Here is a 17,196-nt window from a genome sequence, read left to right on the forward strand (position 1 = left end):
TAGGGAAGGCACTTCTCATAGGCCTTGCTTGAACCAGCTGGGATTTTCCCCCACACCCACCCCCTCCAGAGAAAGTACAAGGGCAGTTGCACAAGGATGCAGCCTATGACAGCCTATCCAAGGGGGCACCTGCTGCACCCCAGGGACCATGCAAGAACAGACCAAGATGCTCTTTAGCAAAATCAATCAATTTATTTATTCACAGTCAAGCAATCAATAGAGAAAAGTCAGGCAGCAGGGGTGCTGAGAGCAGGACTGACCCTTCTGGGAACAGGGACATGCCAGGACCCCAGCAGAGCCCAAGGCCTGTGTGACAGCAAGAGTGCAAGAAGGTAGAGAGACATCTGCAATGGGAGTCAACTTCTGGGATAGAACAAGACCTGAGCCCTGCTGGAGGGCAAGCCAAGGAGCTGAAGAACAAGTGCGTCACAGGAAACAGCAGGCAGAGCCTAGCACAGGCAGCTGCCTTGGCCTCTAGCACTGGAAGCAGAGATGGCAGCTCAGGTCCCTCCAGTTTTTTATAGCCTTTCCAGAGTAGAACTGCAGGGGAGGAGAGAGGCTTCCTCCCTCTAGCCCAAATTCTAAGCCTGGTGAGATGCCTCTGCAGCTGAGACTAGATAGGGATGGGGTGCATGTGAGTTGGGAACGAATGCCACAGCTGTGACCCACAGGCAGGGTCACATGAGATCCTGACACCACCAATGTGTCAAATGCAAAGCACAGAGACACCTGGACTTCTTACCCTCCCTGCCCTGGCTCCACCAGGAGACTCCCAGCCACCTCCTAAGAGCTTTGTACTCCAGTTTAGGGACACAGCTCATCTCTGAGAACAACAGGCTGAGCCCCCCTGGCAACCAAAACCAGGCAGCAGCCATGGGGGCTGCAGGAAGGACAGATGCCATGGGGCAACCACCCCAGCACAGGTTCCTGCTTTTAAAAATCCACAATTTACATAAAATTGTCATTGTAAAACCTCCCCACGGAGCAGCACTGCATGGGGAAGGGAGATGAGCCAAGTGAGCCCCAGACAGAGCAAGATAAACCCTGAAGTCCAGATCTGCAGGAAGAGGCAGAGCCCAGGGGTGCTGTGCTGGGGCAGTGGAAATTACCGGCAAGTGCAGGACTCTGCAATCATATTCTCGTACTCCTTGTACAGTATGGCTCCACTGCGCTCAATCATGAGGACACTGATAGGGCTGTAGCTGTAGGGCACACAGGAGGGCCAGGGCACATTGGCATCCACAACATGAACAAAGCTCTGCACCACAGCATGGTTGGGTGCATGGCAGTCATAGCGAAGCAGGTGGGGACAGGTGCCTTTGCAGTAGCGTGGGTTGTAGCAGTGAGGAGCAATGATCCAGTGGTCCCAGCCCAGCTGTGCAAAACTGACAGGGAAGGAGTGGAGGGAACAGTCACTCTTCTCCCCTCCCTGCTCCTGCAGGTAGTTGGGCAGGTCATGAGCCAACATCCCTGTATCACGTCGGTGTGGCTCTGCTGCCAGAGGTGCCAACCCTGCCTGGGTATCCTTAAGATAGAGAAGGAGGAAAGGATGGCCAGGGGCCACTGGGGCATCATGGCCTCCTGCTCGGCCAGCACGCACACAGACATGCTGCAGTGCCAGGCTCCCCACGCTGCTGTTCCCCAGTGCCAAGTAAGGGGTGATGTCAACTTCGGCCCAGCCGTGACGAGGACGGGCAGTAGGGCTGAGCAGCACCCTGGGCGCCTCGCCAGCCACCACCAGCTCCAGAGCACAGAGGAGAAGACCATGGGCCAGTGACAGACTGGGCAGGTAGACCACAGTGGCTCTGAGGAGGTGCTCAGCCTCTGGCTGGCCCTCCAGATGATAGGTGAGGGCCTGCAAGTACCAGCGACCTGCAGGGAAGCAGTGACCAGTACCCTCTTAGCACAGTGCAGGAGGTGCTGTGCAGCACCCTTTTCTCTCATAGTGCTGCCACAGCCCCGCACAGCAGTGCCTGTGACAGCCATCTGCAGGGCCTGCAGGAGGGGCAGGGTAGGGACAGCAGGCAGGGAGCCAAGGGGCAGTGGGGACTGGTTTGCAGCCTGGGAAAGGGGCACAACAAGGAGGAGGAGGAGGCTGGTGAAAGGGTAGGGCATAGCCACAATAGGTGAGTGTGTGTTTGGGGAGGGAGCACGTAAGTGGGAGAAGGTGGGGATGGCCAGCAGAAGAATTAGGGAGAACCTGCAGTCATGCTTCTCCCCGCTTGAGAGGCAGAGCTGACTGTAGGCACCAGCAAAAGGATCCCAGGGTGCTTCCAGCTCCTATCAAAACAGGACAACCACACCAGCTGCTTCAGCTTAGCACAGGAACAGAAAGGTGGGGGCGATTCTGTATGCAAAAAGGGGTACAAGTTCCACACTAAAACCCAGACCAGGAGCAAAGCTAGTCCAACAGAGCCTGGCTATAGGGGTTGTAAAGGTGCTGGGGTAGGGTTAGGCTTAGGAGAACCAGCTCACTCAGCCCACCCGCTCCTGGCTCATACCGCCCCTTCAGGGTAGGAGGTCCCTGCCCAGGCTCATTTTAAAGGCATGGACTCAATCAGGTTTTAAAGAGGCAGGAACTTGCTGGGTCTTAGGGGAATGGGGCCAGACAGAGCCTGAGAGGGTGCTTTCATGTGATCAGAGTCCCTCCAGCTCCCTCCACACTGTGCTGACTCTCCAGCAGCGGCTCAGCACCTTTGTGCCCATTGCTGCAAGCTGGTCTGCGCCCCAGCAGGCACAGAGCCTGGGTTCTGCTCCCCAACAGCCCCGCAGCACAGCCAGGCTGCTCAGTGCCTCACTCTGCCGAGCTGATGCTAAGGCACATGGCTGAGCAGAGTGACCCTGAGCCCAGCAGTGCTAAGTATGTCTGGGTAAGCCAGAAGGCTTTAGGAATTTTTGATTTCCCACTTTAGGAATCATCCTGCCATCACCATCAGCATGCCCACAATTTTGGCTACCTTGACTAGTTTCCAGGTCTTTCTGGCAGCACCTGCTCAAAGCCAAGAGGTTGTGAGCACAATACCCATCCTCTCGATGGCATGGGCCATTTGAGGCACTTTTCATACTGAGGACAGTGACTCCATGGTGCTTGCCTGGGAAACACTACAGAGTGTGGTGTGGTGTGGTGTGGTGTGGGCAGCTGCAGCCAGTGCCACATCCAGAGCCCCTGGTGTTGTGCCCATACCCACAGTACACTGTTGCTCTCCTGCTGGGATGGAAGCATCCCAGGGTAAGCACACTGGTTGGGAATCACTGGTGCAGGGATAGGGACATGGAGAGAGCTGGCAGGGTTGCAGTGGTGTCTGTTGTCTGAAGGTGTTGACACCCTTCCTGGTGTCAGCTAGGCACAGTGCTACAGGTTGGGAGGGCTGTGTGGGGGTGTGTGTGGTGCTAAATGTGCTGCGGGGCCATGTGATGAGCCCGGGCACAACAGCCCTCTCGCCTGGCCAGGCAGCCCTGGTTACTCATTTGGGAAAGTGCACAAGGGTCAGACGACTCAGTGAAGGTTGGGAAAAGTCCGGGAATGGCAGCAGCAGTCATGAGTGGGAGCATGACAAGGCAGGTGGGAAAGCCATAGGGAAGAGCAGATTTTGGTCAGGGTGGTGGACATGTCAGCGATTGACATATCACAGCTGTATAGGGGGGGAGGGAGGGAAGGACCGGGCATCTCTCCTGGGAGGGCTCCAGCGCTACAAATAGCCCAGGTACCACTTCACCCTGCACCCCGTGACAGTCTGGCTGTACTGGCCTGCTTGAAGCTGGGCTGTGCAGGGAGCAGGCAGAGTTCAAGGCAGGTGCTTGTGGACAGGGACTACCAAGAAAAACTTGAAACCCTTCCAGCACTGGGAATAAACAAGCTTAGGGTGTCTCACCAGCCTGGCACTGCAAGCCTACCCTCCCGGGAATCCATGGCAGGCAACCAGGGGCCGCAGGCGCTGCTTGCAGAGCAGAGCTTTCCAGGCCGACTGGGTTGTCTGGGACGGATATGAGTAAGAGTCGTGGCCCCAGGCGGGAAGGGGAGGAGCACGACTCTCGGGATCCCCCGGGAATCCGTGCCGATCCACTCCCACCATCCCCGGCTGCCATCCGCCGCCTCCTCCTCCCCCGCCTCAATTCCCTCCAGCGGCACAGCTGCCTCTGGACCTGGCAGGGAAACGACAAAGGTGAAGAACGGCCAAACTGCTACACACACCCCAAGGTGCCCAGCAGGATCTGGCCAGGGTGGGGGCTGGCATGGGTAGGTCAGACAGGAGCCAGCAACATGTGCTGGCCTGCAGGCGGTGGAGCTTGGGGCGCCAGTGTGACTGTGCAGTGGGGAGCCGGGGGGAGCCGCATCACGCTACTGCCACCCCCTTGCACCCGCGTGAGTGCTGTCGAACTGCCACCGTGCCAGGCTAAGCTGTGCCAAGCAGGCCCTATTGGTGTGCGTTCCTGGTGGCATCATATTGTGCTGAACCAAACTGGCTTATTTTGAGCTGAACTGTGCATAGTCAAGCCAGGCCAGGCTCTGCTGAGCTGAACTGTGACAGCCCTGCTTGCCCAAATCAACCAAGTTGAACTGCACTGAACAAAACTGGAGCAGGCCAAGTGAAGCTAAGCCAGATGAGGCCCCTGGTTGTTCTGCGCTGTACCCAACTTAACTTTGCCAGCCCTGTGTCATGTTGAACTGAGCTGAGCCAAGCCAGAACGTGCCAACCCAGCTGAACTGCACCAAGGCATGCCAGGCTGAGCCGTGCTGGGCCAGTTAACCCGTGCTGGCCCCTCTGCCATCCCATGTGGAGCAGAGCTGTGCTCTGTCGGGCTGCACTGAGGTCTACCAGCTTTCCGTATCATGCCATGCTGTGGCTGGTCTGTACCAAGCTGAGCCAAGCGGTTCCCTTCAGGTCCCTGGGCTAAAGGGTGGCATGCCAAGCTACTGAGTAGAAAGGTGCCGTGCCATTGTGTGCCGCGCCGTGCCGTGCCGTGCCGTGCCGGCCGCCGCCGCCCCCCCCCCCGCGCCTCATTGGCGGCGGCGGAGCAGTCCCGGTGCGGGCCGGCCCCGCCCCGCACTCGCCCCGCGCCGCTCAGCCCGGGCGGGCGGGGGTGTCATTTCCTCCACAGCTCGGGGCCGGGCCGGGATGGGGCTGTAGCTGTAGCCGCCATGGAGCGGGCCGAGGGCCGGCCCGGCGCCCCCCAGTACGTGCATGTCCAGCTGCAGGGGGGCGCGCCCTGGGGCTTCACGCTGCGCGGCGGGCTAGAGCACGGCGAGCCCCTCATCGTCTCCAAGGTAGGCACCGCCGGCACCGTCCCGCGTGGGCTCCGCGGCATCCCCGCACGAGGGGCCTCCCGCCGGTGGCGGGGCGCGGGAGCTGGGAGGACACCCGGGGCGCGGTGGCGTCGGGGGTGCGGGGAGCCCCGGCCGCGGGGTCTCGTGTCCTGGCGCGGCGGGACGGGGGCGGCCACTCGCACCCACGATCCCCGCGACCCTCCACTTAGAGCCGCGGGGAAGAGTGAGAGCGAGAGGGGCGGAGGGACAGCCCGGGCCCGGCGGCAGGAGGAAATTCCTCTGGCACATCCGTTGGGCTGGCGTCGAAGGCGGCCCCCACATTCCCCCTCACGCCTTTCCCGGTTCCGTCCCACGGGCCGTAGCCGGGGGAGGTCAGCCCCCTATGTGCCCATCCGTCAGTGCCGCGCCCATGGGCGCCCCGGGCACCTGGCTCTGCGGGGACGTTTAGGGCCACGGTGGGGGAACCAGAGTCCGTCCCGTCATACCCCAGCACCCCTAGAACGCAGCGCCAGGACTGCGCCCGGGACGGGGCTGGCGCCGGGGTGTGATGCCGAGCGGAGCCCGGCTGCAGCCCGGTGCGAGTGCTGAGGGTGACCCCTGCGGCCCCGGCGTCTCGCAAGGCAGAGGGTCATCGATTCCTGCGGCCCCCGCCAGCGCATCGCCCCGCTGGGAGACTCGCGGGGAGACCCGCAGGGAGCCGGGCAACAGTCAGGGGAACTCCGATAGCCACCCCTCCACGGAGCCCAGCCGGGGCCCTGTCGCCTGATGATTTGGCCGCCCGCCCCCCGCCGGTGTCACCCTCCTGCTAAGCCGGGGTGCGGCAGGCCGGGCTGGCGGCCCCTGCCTCGAGCCGGGCTGGCTGCGCCCCCGGGCCGTTCCACGCCCTCGGCGGGACGCGGGCAGCGCGGTCTGGCTGGGGGAGCTGGAAAAGTGGCTCCGGTCCCAGCCGTGCGCCCTGAGGTGGCACCGCCGGCGGGTGGGGAGCCGGGCGCCGAGGGAGTAACTGCTCGCGTCCTGACTCGCTGCCGGTCTTCGGGGTGGCGGGTCCCCTGGGTCCGCCGATTGCCCGGGGCCCGGGGATGTTCCTCACCACTTTGGAGAAGGAGTTGGCTTGCGAGCCACGGGGTGTTAGCCTCCGCGCTCCCACGGACACGCCGCCACCGCGTGTGCTCGGCAGACAAAAGGGGCTTGTTCCAGCGCTCTGTGCATTCAGGGGAGGGTCCCCCGGGGCCACTGCTCCGCCGCTGCGGCCGGCCGAGCTGTGTGCGGGGAGGGGGCGGCGCGAGGGGCGCGGGCCGGAAAGGGGAAGGGCGTCCCCGCTCTCGGTGACGGAGTTTGGCCTCTGAGCCCACTCCGGGCGGGATCCCTTCCTGTGGCAGTCCCACGGCGGTGCTCACACGCGCTCTTAAGCCTTCCATGCGGTTACGAAAGCCCTCTGGCACAGGCTTCCCCGGGCACATCAGGGGCAAGGACGGAGGTTGGTGTGGGGCAGGGTGGGCACAGCTCTGGCACTGTTCTGGTTGTGACTCCTAAGACAAGTTTCTCCTGAGACAAGCAGACATTCCCGTGAGCCATCTGGTGCCCGCTATTAGGACCCAGAGTGAACTTCAGGGATGGTGCTGGGGAAGTGTCCTGGGCTAGCCCAGCCAGGCGGGGCAGCAGGCAGCGAGGGTTTGGCTGCCACTGGCAGTGGGGTTTGGCTGCTGAGTTCACTGGTGGCAAAGGCAGAACAAGGGGCTGTTTGTGCCAAATTTAGCTCCTGGTGAGTGATGCCAGGACTGAGCCTGTCTATCCTGGTGCGTGTGATGGCCCAGACATGGGTGCAGACCTGGTGGTATTCTGCAGCAGTGGAGACACCTTTCACCTCTGACACATCTCCATGGCCGTGGCAGGCAGGGCTGGGTGGGCACGTGGCTGGACAGAGGACTGAGGTGAAGGTGCAGCCTCCTTTGCATGCTCTGCTGGTGCCCCGTGGTGGGCAGTAGAATGGCAGGGGGTAAACCCAGGTGCTCCACCGACTGCATGGTAGGACTGGGAGCCCTCACAGGCAGTCAGGGTCCCCTGCCAGGAAGGCAGCCCCATGGCTGACATATGGGTAGGAGGGCAGCCTGCCTGCACAGCAGCCTGCTGTGCCCAGCCTGGGCATGGCATTCCAGTTCTAAGGTCCCTGAAAAAAAATGGGAGAACTGTCGGTTCTGGGCACAGCTGTGCCAGACAGGGCCATGGGGTAGTGGTGCACTGGGCAGGAGGCTTGGCTGCCCCTGGCTTACTCTGTCCTAAGGTGACATTTTGTCCAGGGGTAATGGAATGCCCCCTGAACCCTACCCAGCAGTACGGCTGGAAAGTGGTGGCCAGAGGTACACGCACAATGACTGACCTGCTAGGGAGCCATGTGTGTTCCCTGGCACTGGGGTCTGGCTGCTGCCCAGGCTGACCCTGCAGGCACAGTGAGCAGAACTCATTCCTTGGCCAGGCCTGGGAGCAACTGGGCAGGACGAAGAGCCCATGGGCAGGGTGGGTGCAGGAGCCCCAGCATGGGACCAGGTTAGCTCTGCCCTGAAGGTAGCTATAGGGTCTTGCCACATCCATGCTGGGCATGGGGCACCCCAGGTCCTGCCCCATGCACCTGCATGTCCTGTGGTACTGCCATCATGCAGTAGCAGCTCCAGTCACTTGCCAGCCCTGTGGTGTGGACTTGGTCATCCCTGGCCATTGCAGTGGCCGGATGGGCAGAGATCAGTGCTGGCATGTATGGCCCAGCTGGGCACCGCTTGTTCCAGGGCTGCCAGGATTGCACCTACCGGCTAGGGCAGAGGGCATGGGCCAGAGTCTCATGTGCTGGCAGCAGCATGGCCTTACTTCCTCTAAGCATAGCAATACAGGGTGCCAGGTTCATTTTGGTGTCAGGGAGGGTAGGCATGTGCCAGGGCTCAGCACTTCCCCTACTGTAGTCTCCTATGGGCATATAGAGTGGGATGGCATCCTTTGGGCATTGAAATCACCAAGGGTGCCCAGATGGGTTCCGTGTGGGGTTGGAAGCAGCAGCAAGGGGCTGGCATCCACTCCGGACAAAGGGCCCTTGTGCTGCCTGTGCCTGCGGGGGAATCTGCTGGGATGGGACATTTTTCTTTCTCCCCTCTCCCTGATGCCCTTGCTCAGAAATTCATGTGACCAGAGAAGGGGGAGAGCCTGGCCCCACAGATCCCTCTGTGGTGCCTGGGGCTCAGCACCTTCTCTGAAGCCTCTTTTCCCCCTGACACGTAGTGGCCTTGGAACATCCCCTGGGGTATTCTGGGGGCCGTGCCCCCCCTTGATGCTCCTCTTTGTCACCCAGGTGGAGGATGGGGGCAAGGCTGCACTATCCCGCCGGCTGCAGCCAGGTGATGAGCTGGTGAACATCAGTGGGACGCCGCTGTACGGATCCCGCCAGGAGGCCCTGATCCTCATCAAGGGCTCCTACCGCACTCTGAAGATGGTCGTTCGCAGGTTGGTGGTGCTGTAGAGGGGACACAGGGAGGGCCAGTGGGGCTTTACCTGCCTGGGTGACTGGCAGGAACCTGGAGGTGCCCATATCTCCAGCTTGGAGGTGCCCCTTGCTGGGACAGGGTGGGGAGCAGCTGCTGTCAGCACTCCCGCTGAGTGGGGGTTCCCCAGCCAGCAGAGCCAGGGCAGTGTGTTGGGCTCGCCACCCCCTCGCTGGGCGGTATCCTCAAGTGTGGCCGCTCCTCTCCCTTCCTGCCTGCCTGCCTCCTGCCTGCCTGCTTGCCTGGGAAAGGAAGGAGAGGCAGGGCTGGGCCTTGCAGTCCCTTCCCCCCCCAACCCCTGCAATTGCATCCATTCTCTGGCTGCATCCTGACTGACTCCAGCTCCAGCAGCACTCAGGGGCAGGGACGGCGCAAGGGCACTGCCCAAGGGGCAGGGGTCCCATGGGACTGTGCTGGGGCTCAGCATCATCCATGGTGAGTTTGGGGGTTCTGGAAAGTCCCTGTGCTTACCTCACAGTCTTGACTGACCTAGTCTTGTCCAGTCAGTAGATGCTGTGGCAGCACTGGGCAGCTGGGAGGTACAGGAGGTGGCTTCTGACCATGTCTGTGCAGTGGCATATGCTGGGAGGACTGGAGAGTCCTATAGATACTGTGAGGGGTGGGACAGGCGCCAGCACAGGGCCCTTCCTGGAGACATGATGTGGCTGGTGCTTGCGGCAGATGCTGAAGGACAAAGGAACAAGGGGGAAGGTCAGGCTTGTGGTAGAGACAGACATGGCCCCAGTGTCCCTTGGTGGAGCCAGTCCAGTCCCAACAGGGACACTTGCCCTACTCAGGGCTTTGCCTATGGGCTGTGCAGGGGCAATGTCCTCGGTCCCCTGTTGATACGGTAACAGGAATGCTGCAGTCTGGGGAGCCTTGGCCACCTGGGTGAGCTGTGGGATCCCCTTGCCCAGTGCTGGGTGCTTGCAGGGCTGGACCCTCCTCGCTTCCATCCCCTTTGGGCGGGCACTGGCCTGGGGGGGACAGGAAGCCCCGTAGGAAGTGACTTCAGCCCCGGTTCCTTGGCCTGGCTTCCTCCCCATTCTTGTCCTTTCCCGCTGTTGCTCTTGGCAGGAGGAACGTGCCCATTCTCCGGCCCCATTCCTGGCACGTGGCCAAACTTGCCGAAAGCCGCCCAGACGTCCCCACCATGCACTGCCCGGCTGATGCCTTCAGCCTCTCGTGGCCATCGGGGTGTGATGTCAGGTGAGACCCTGGGGGCAGTTATGAGACTGCACATGGGGAGGGGGCAGATGGGACATCCTCTTGGCTTGTGGCACTGGGGGTGGTGTAGATGTTCGCATACACTTCTTTCAGGCATCCCTCCTCATCCTGCAGTACCCTTTCCCCTCTCTGTTTACTCCCTGCTCCCGGCAGGAAGGGGCGGTGGCTCTGCTGGAGACAGCCAGGAGCTGCTTAGTCCCACTGCCCCCACTGCCAGAGCTGGGAGGTGTTGGGTGGCTGGAGTCACACACACCCTGTGCTCCCTGTGCCTGCTCCCCTTGCTAGTGCCAGGCAGTCTTGGTGGTGGCCCCAGCCTGGGGGTGAAGGGAAGGCTGGGGCAGTGGTGCCCTGTGCTCTGTTGTCCCAGGGAGGGTGTATGTGTGGGGGTGGGCTCCATGGGATCTCTGTGAAGCTGGATGGGGAGCAGGTGCCTGTAACGCTGGCATGGGGCCAGGCAGCAGAAAGCTGTCGCTGCAGTGGAACCCACTGTCCTGGCACTGCAGCACTGACCGGAGCAGCTCCATCGGGAGCATGGAGAGCCTGGACCATCCCAGCCAGGCCTACTATGAAGGAGACCCCTCACCCGTTGACCAGGGCATGTACCACAGCAAGCGGGACTCGGCCTACAGCTCCTTCTCTGCCAGCTCCATCACCTCTGACTGCGCCCTCTCTCTCCGTCCTGAAGAGGCCGTGTCCCTTGACTCCAGCCTCCAAGGCCCCTGCAAAGCCCCTGACAGGCGCTACCTGAGCACAGGAGCTGAGCCAACTGCCAGCTGGCACCCTGAGGCCTGGCGGGCACCTGTGCCCCCCCAGCCCCCTGTCAGGAGGGACAGCCTGCGGGCAGCCCCGGCTGGCAGAGGGGACAGGCGCCAGGCATCAGTGTCAGCAGACATGCTGCATGCCAAGGGCCGGTGGATCTCTGACACCTTCCTCTGCCAGCGGGATGGGGAGGCGGAAGTAGTGGGCAGGAGGACATCACCATACCCCATGAAGGACCGTCCCTCTGCTGACCAGTATTGTGTGCTGAGCTCCCACCCGGACCGACGCCCAGCTGAGCCGCTCCTGGGGGAGAGCATGGAGTCTGACAACCAGCCATACCTGGCTGACAGCATGCAGCGAGTGCCTGATGCCATGACAGCAAGTGACAACCCATTGCTGTCTCCTCTCAAGGGCCTCATGTCGCATCGTCACAGTGCTCCCGAACAACTGTTGGCGTCCCAGCTCCGCTCCCTCCAGCTGGGCACCAACAGCGGGCGAGCCTCGCCAGCCCCCAGTGGGCAATGCTGGACCTTGTCCCCACTGCATCCTGAGGGCAGCCGGGGGGGAGCCACAGGGGCTGCCCAGGACCCCCTGCACTGCTCAGAGCCTTGCTGCTGCCCACCGCCCTGCCGCTGCTGCCCTGAGCTGCAGCAAGCCTGCGGGCAGGATGGCCAGGAGACCAGCCCAGCACTCAGCACTGAGGGGCCAGTGGCGGAGGAGAGCCGGGGAGGGGGCCGGAGGGCTGGGGGTCCTCCCCACCGCTCTGCTCAGATGCGCCGCCGCAGTGACCGCTTTGCCACCAGCCTGCGCAATGAGATCCAGCGGCGCAAGGCCCAGCTGCAGAAGAGCCGGGGCCCTGGGGCACCTCTGCCTGGTGAGGAGCCAGTGGAGGAGACTGAGGAGCCCCCCGAGGGCAGTGTACTGGCAGAGCGGCCTCCTGCCCTGCCTGAGTGTCTCAGCCCCGCACTGAGTGAGGACAGCAGGAGCACCAGCCGCTCTGCAGACCGGGGTATTCCCACCCCTGACCCAGTGCCAGCCCCCAAAGGGCCCCCGTCCCCTGAGCGGGTGGTGCCAACAGCCAGGGGTCGCTGGCGCTGGTCCCCGGAAAACAAGCTGCAGCAGCAGCACTCGTCCAGCCCCAGTGAACTGGAGGGCTATGGCCAGGGCCCGGCAGCCCGCAGCTCCCCACCACGGAGCAGTGACGAAGCTGTCCTGCTGCCCTTCGCTGACCGCCGCCGGTTCTTTGAGGAGAGCAGCCGACCGGCACCACCCCGGTACAGCAAGCCACTAGCAGGTGATCCCGGTGCCTTCCAGCCCCCTGGCCCTGAGCACCGCGATGTGCGCCGCCTCTCTGTGGACCAGCCCTACAGCCCCCCCTCACCCAGCCGCCCTGGCTCTGCTGGACCCTACGCTGAGTGCTGCCAGGAGCAGCCCCACTGTTACAAGCCGCTGGGGAGGCCAGGGGACCTGGATTACTTGCGGGGCTTCTCCTACCCCTGTGGGGTTCCTCTGCGCCCTGAGCCCTGCCGCTACTGTGGAGGGGACCTGTGCCCACCACCACTGCCCCGTGGCCGCACCTGCCGCTGTCACCCTGTGCCCTGGGTGCGCTGCCCTGATTGCTGCTGCCCAGCCCCCCATCCTGGGCGAGAGGAGAGTGATGCCTGGCCCCCCAGGAGAGCTTTTGCCTCAGTGAGTAATGCCCTGTGGGACTGTGCTGGGGAGCAGCACTGACACTCCCTTGCACCCCTGGACCATGACCCTGGGTTGGGGTGTGGGGTACTGTGCCCCCCCATTAGCCCTGCAGACCTCCTGCATGCCTTCTGCACCTGAATGAGGATGGGACAAAGGTTCTGGGGACGGCATTATATACTGCCTTCCCCCCCCACAGGAATTTCCTCAGGATGAGTGGGAACCACCTGCAATAACCAGGAAAGTCAGCCAGTCCATCAGGTGAGCCTATGCCAGGTGCCACTCAGTGAGGACCTCCACCGGGGGCATGTGGAGACTGCTTTTTTTGATTGGGGATGATTTTGATTGGGGATGTCCAGAGTGCTTCCCGTACTGCCTTGGCCATCCTTGGCGTGGTGCCCTTTGAGGTGGGAGGGGACACACAGGACAGGAGGGTGTGAGGAGGTGTCCACAGCAAAGGTGGTCTGTCCTTACCCTTCCCTAAAGGTCTGGGGCCATCTTGGGGGGGCTGTGCCCAGCGGATGAGCCTGGGCTTCTCCCACCAGTGTGACTGGATGACTAACTGGGGTAAATGAGGCAGGGCATGAAATGGGTCTGAACTGCCAGGTGGGTGACTGTGTGCGGGAGGACGGGTACCTCATTCTCTTCTTAGTGAGCTCTCCAGCTACCCACTGGGTTTCCCAAGGCTTGGCCCATTCCACACCTGCCTTGAGAGCACCGAACCAGAGTGGCCACCCTGCTACCGGGCCACATCCACGCATGACCTTCTGTGGGATAGTGACCGCCTGGCTCACACCCCTGAGAGCTCCCCGGATCTGCTGCACCGCCCACTACGGGGAAGAGCCTTCTCTGAGAGCCACCTCAACCTGGAACCTTCCAGCCCCTGGGGCCGTGACCAGAAGGACCTTTTCCGTGCCAAGCTCGACCCTCCCAGCATCCCCAAAAAGAAGGGCCCCCCACCCCCCCGCCCACCTCCGCCCAACTGGGAGAAGTACAGGCAGCGCCGGGCATCCCGGCACCCTCCAGATGGTGCTGGGCATGGCTCTGTCTTCTCTGCTGCCCCAGTGCCAATCCACAGCATTGCTAAGGTAGTGAGGGAGCGGTCACAGAGCCTCACCGGGGAGCAGAAAGGCCAGTCCTGGGGGCACACTGCTCGTCCGCCTGCTCCACCAGGTGCCTGGCCCCGACCTGAGCCACCCAGATCACTTCGCAGGACTCCTGGGCCCGATGCTGCCAATGCTGAGATTTGCAGGCAAGTCGTGCCACGGCATGGGGGTTGGGAGTGAGAAAGCGGGCACAGCCGGGACACATGAGGGCGTTTTTGTGGTCCCTTGTTCCTTGTATCAGAGCATTCTAATCCACCCCTTGGAGCACCCTGTGGGGGTCTTTTGCATTGAGGGGTGTTGCTGACCCCTTTCCCTGTCATGGCCATAGCCTTGAGTGTCCCTGCCCCCATGGGTGGGCAGGGGAGCTGACATGCCCTGGGTGGGTGTTGGCAGGGTGTCAGGAGCTGGGGAGAAGCGGACAAAGATGAAGCAGTCCTGGGAGATGGAGGAGCAGCCCCAAAGGCTGAACCAGGAGCAGAGCTGTGCCAGTCCCCATGGCGGGGGTGAGTGCTCCCTGTCCCTGCATTGTGGCTCTGGCCCTGCCCTGCCCGAGGCAGTCAAGCCCAGTTCCGGGGCAGTGGAAGGGGTGAGCTGCCAGGGCAGCTGGCCCCAGTCCCGCTGCATGGACTCCAAGGAACGGCTGTGGGACATGGCTGTCAGGGACCATTCCCTGGCCAGTGCCCTGGCCCCCTTGGCTTCCCCTGGCACCGCCACTGAGGTGATGGGTGAGCTGCTGGTGACAGGGGAGCAACAGGCCTGGCGGAAGCGTCTCCAGCAGGACTGGCACCTGGAGGCCCTGGCACAGGACAGGTAGGGCTGGCATGGCACTGGACCGACCCCATGCCAGGGGTAGGCTGACACCCACAGTATTCATTGCTGTATCTCTGTCTCCCCAGGCAAGGTTTTGAGCCCATCTCGCCACCTCCCAGGAGTGCTGTCAGCTCCAGTTCCTTCCCAGTGCACTGTGGTGTTGCAGTGGGCAAAGCTGAGCCACTCAACAAGGTAAAGGCGCTGCCGGAGGTAGTGGAGGGGAGCTCGGAGGATGAGGAGGAGGAGGTGGACCGTGAGCTGGTGGAAAAGAAGGTACAGATGCTGCTGGGAACAATTCTCTCATGGTTACCCACTGCCCTGGTCAGGTGTTCATGGAGACTGGGGGCATTCCTAGATGCTCACAGGGACTGAGGCATCATTGGCTGCTTCTGGGAGCTGGGGACATCACCAGGCACGCAGGGGAACAGGGGTCATTGCTGGATGCTTGCTGGGACCAGGAACATTGCCATATACTCACACGGGGCTGGGATATGCCAGATGCCTGCAAGGACCAGGGGCATTGTCAGGTGCTTGCAGGACCTGGGAGTCTCACCAGATGCTTGTGAATGCTTGCAGGGACTGGGATATTTCCAGATGCCCACAGGGACTGGGGGCATCATTAAGTAGACATGGAGCAGACTCCATTGACAGATCCTTATGGGGGCTGGGAATTGCCAGTAGCTCATGGGAACCAGGGGTACTGCAAGGGTCTTGTGTACTGTGGGCCCCAGCACAGCACCCCTACACCTCTGTGCCAGTCCCCTGATCCCATGGGGAGTGGCCCCAGTTACCCCTGACCCCTTTGCTCTGGCAGCTGCAGCTGATCGACAGCCTGAGCCGCAAGCTGGTGGTGCTGCAGGAGGCACAACGGGGGCTGCAGGAGGACATTAGCGCCAATGGGGCGCTGGGTGAGGATGTGGCTGCCCGCCTGCAAGCCCTCTGCACCCCAGGGGAGTTCGACAAGTACCGCCTCTTCGTGGGTGACCTGGACAAGGTGGTCAACCTCCTGCTCTCCCTCTCAGGGCGCCTGGCCCGAGTGGAAACTGCCCTGGGCAGCCTGGGGCCGCATGCCCCTGCTGAGGACAAGGTGGGCTTGGGGGAGGGGACCCACAGCCATGAGGTTCTGGGCTGCAGGATGCCCTGCCAATGCCAGCTGTCTTGCCCACAGCTGGCCCTGCGGGAGAAGCAGCGGCTGCTGGTGGCACAGCTGGAGGATGCCAAAGAGCTGAAGGAGCACGTGGGTCGGCGGGAGGAGGCAGTGGGTGCCATGGTGGCGCGGTACCTGCCCGCCGAGCACCTCCAGGACTACCAGCACTTTGTCAAGATGAAGTCGGCCCTCATTGCTGAGCAGCGGGAGCTGGAAGAGAAGATCAAGCTGGGCCAGGAGCAGCTCAGGTGCCTGCGTGAGAGCCTTGGCCAGGCCTCCAAGGACTGCTAGCCCCCTATCCAGCACTCGTCCAGAATCCTGGCTGTGATCCCAGCTTGCTGCCAAAGCGGATCCAACCCCTTGTGGGCTCTCCCTGTGTCTGTCCATCTGTCCAGCCCCTGTTTTTATTTATTTTTCTGATTTACTAAGCAGGGCAGGGGTTGCTAGTCCAGGTGCTGACAGGGGCTGTTGTGCCACAGAGCTGTCATGGGCTTTTGGACACTCAGTAGCCTGTGGCTCAGCAAGACCAGATGGATGGATGCTATCACCAGTCTCATGGGTATTTCTGTGCCTACAGGGTCCCTCCAACTTGTCCTGGACACCAGTGCCTGTCTTGTATCTGGTGTACATGACTTAAACGCCCCCCAGCTACCCTGGAGCATATTCATGCAGCACCTGAAAGGGTTAAACTGTGCTCACCCTCTGTCATGTCTGTCCAACTCTGTCCATCTGTCCTGTGGGAGCTGAAGGAATTTCAGCCCCAGCATCCTCTTCCTCTCCATTGTGTCAGAAACAATGGCCCCAGCCAGAGGATTCTTAACCCACTCCCTGCTGGCTGAGGGACCACAGGGGGCCAAGGTGAGTACCAGTAGGTGCTGTGTACCTGTGTCTTGGGATGGTACCATGCCAGGGCATGGGATTCTGGGACAGTACACTGAGGGCTGTAGCTACTCTGTCACCAATGCTGTGGGCATGAAGACAACCGGGCCTCATCCAGCCCTCAGCTGGATGCTTCTAGCTCAACACCTGGAGTGATTAATTGAGGAAGAACCACATTAAGGACAAAATGGGGTAGCTGTCCCCTCCTTTGTCCTGCAACAGCCACAAATAGCACTTAGATGTCACCCCTGCCACTGTCTACCTGTCTCCATAGCAGGAGCAGGTGCCTTCATACCGATTTTGCACAATGGTTTCATGCAACCAGCAGGAGCTTTGGGGCAGGGGTGTAAATGTTTTGTGGAGGCAGGTGGGCTGCAGTACTTTGGGGTGGCCCCATAGCTGGACATCCCAGCCCAAGGTTCAGGCAGCATCCATGTCTGCCTGTGTGCTCCAGCAGCAGCCCCCTGTGTTGCTACCCCTGCTCTGGACTACCCTTAGCCTGTCAAACACTACACCCCACACCTGTCAGGCTGTACTGTGGGATGGTGCCTGACAAGAGTGCGGTTCTCAACATTCCCTCCATCTCAGCCAACCCCCAGGATCATTATTAGGACCAAAGACTGCACCTCCTGCGGGCCATGCTGCTCTCATGGTGGAGTTCAGCAGCTCTGTACAGGGTCCTGTGCTGGAGGAGCTGCCAGTGCCTGCATGTTACTGCATGCCATTGTATCTCTAACAGTAAAGCAGCAGCAGGAGCTGCACATCTGTCCCGGCTGTGTCTTGCATGGT

At 61.8% G+C, this 17,196-nt stretch overlaps 2 protein-coding genes across 13 annotated transcripts; one reads left to right on the top strand and one right to left on the bottom strand.

The window, feature by feature from the left end:
- Window positions 1-172: 172 nt before the first annotated feature.
- On the bottom strand, window positions 173-2,270 carry BMP15 (bone morphogenetic protein 15). The gene is given in 2 exon segments (XM_086850385.1): window positions 173-1,878; window positions 1,881-2,270. Coding segments are annotated over 2 exon segments (1,008 nt in total). The 5' UTR covers window positions 2,116-2,270; the 3' UTR covers window positions 173-1,105.
- Window positions 2,271-4,054: 1,784 nt separating this feature from the next.
- SHROOM4 (shroom family member 4) lies at window positions 4,055-17,181 on the top strand. 12 transcript variants are annotated; one of them, XM_086850394.1, is made up of 10 exons: window positions 4,055-4,163; window positions 8,601-8,752; window positions 9,868-9,999; window positions 10,472-12,465; window positions 12,665-12,726; window positions 13,151-13,717; window positions 13,965-14,381; window positions 14,468-14,654; window positions 15,196-15,468; window positions 15,550-17,181. In XM_086850394.1, exons 3-10 carry the CDS (start codon window positions 9,960-9,962, stop codon window positions 15,817-15,819), a joined length of 3,810 nt encoding a protein of 1,269 aa, XP_086706520.1. In that variant the 5' UTR covers window positions 4,055-4,163; window positions 8,601-8,752; window positions 9,868-9,959; the 3' UTR covers window positions 15,820-17,181. The 12 variants fall into 12 exon arrangements, with proteins under 12 accessions (XP_086706520.1, XP_086706513.1, XP_086706514.1 ...); XM_086850387.1 differs by lacking the exon at window positions 4,055-4,163 and adding an exon at window positions 4,991-5,266 and having other exon boundaries at window positions 10,521-12,465; window positions 13,118-13,717; XM_086850388.1 differs by lacking the exon at window positions 4,055-4,163 and adding an exon at window positions 5,001-5,266 and having other exon boundaries at window positions 10,521-12,465.
- Window positions 17,182-17,196: the final 15 nt, after the last annotated feature.

The sequence above is a fragment of the Cyanistes caeruleus genome, chromosome 14 (genome assembly GCF_971803275.1).
Source record: "Cyanistes caeruleus chromosome 14, bCyaCae1.hap1.1, whole genome shotgun sequence".
In the NCBI taxonomy this organism is placed as follows: Eukaryota; Metazoa; Chordata; class Aves; order Passeriformes; family Paridae; genus Cyanistes; species Cyanistes caeruleus.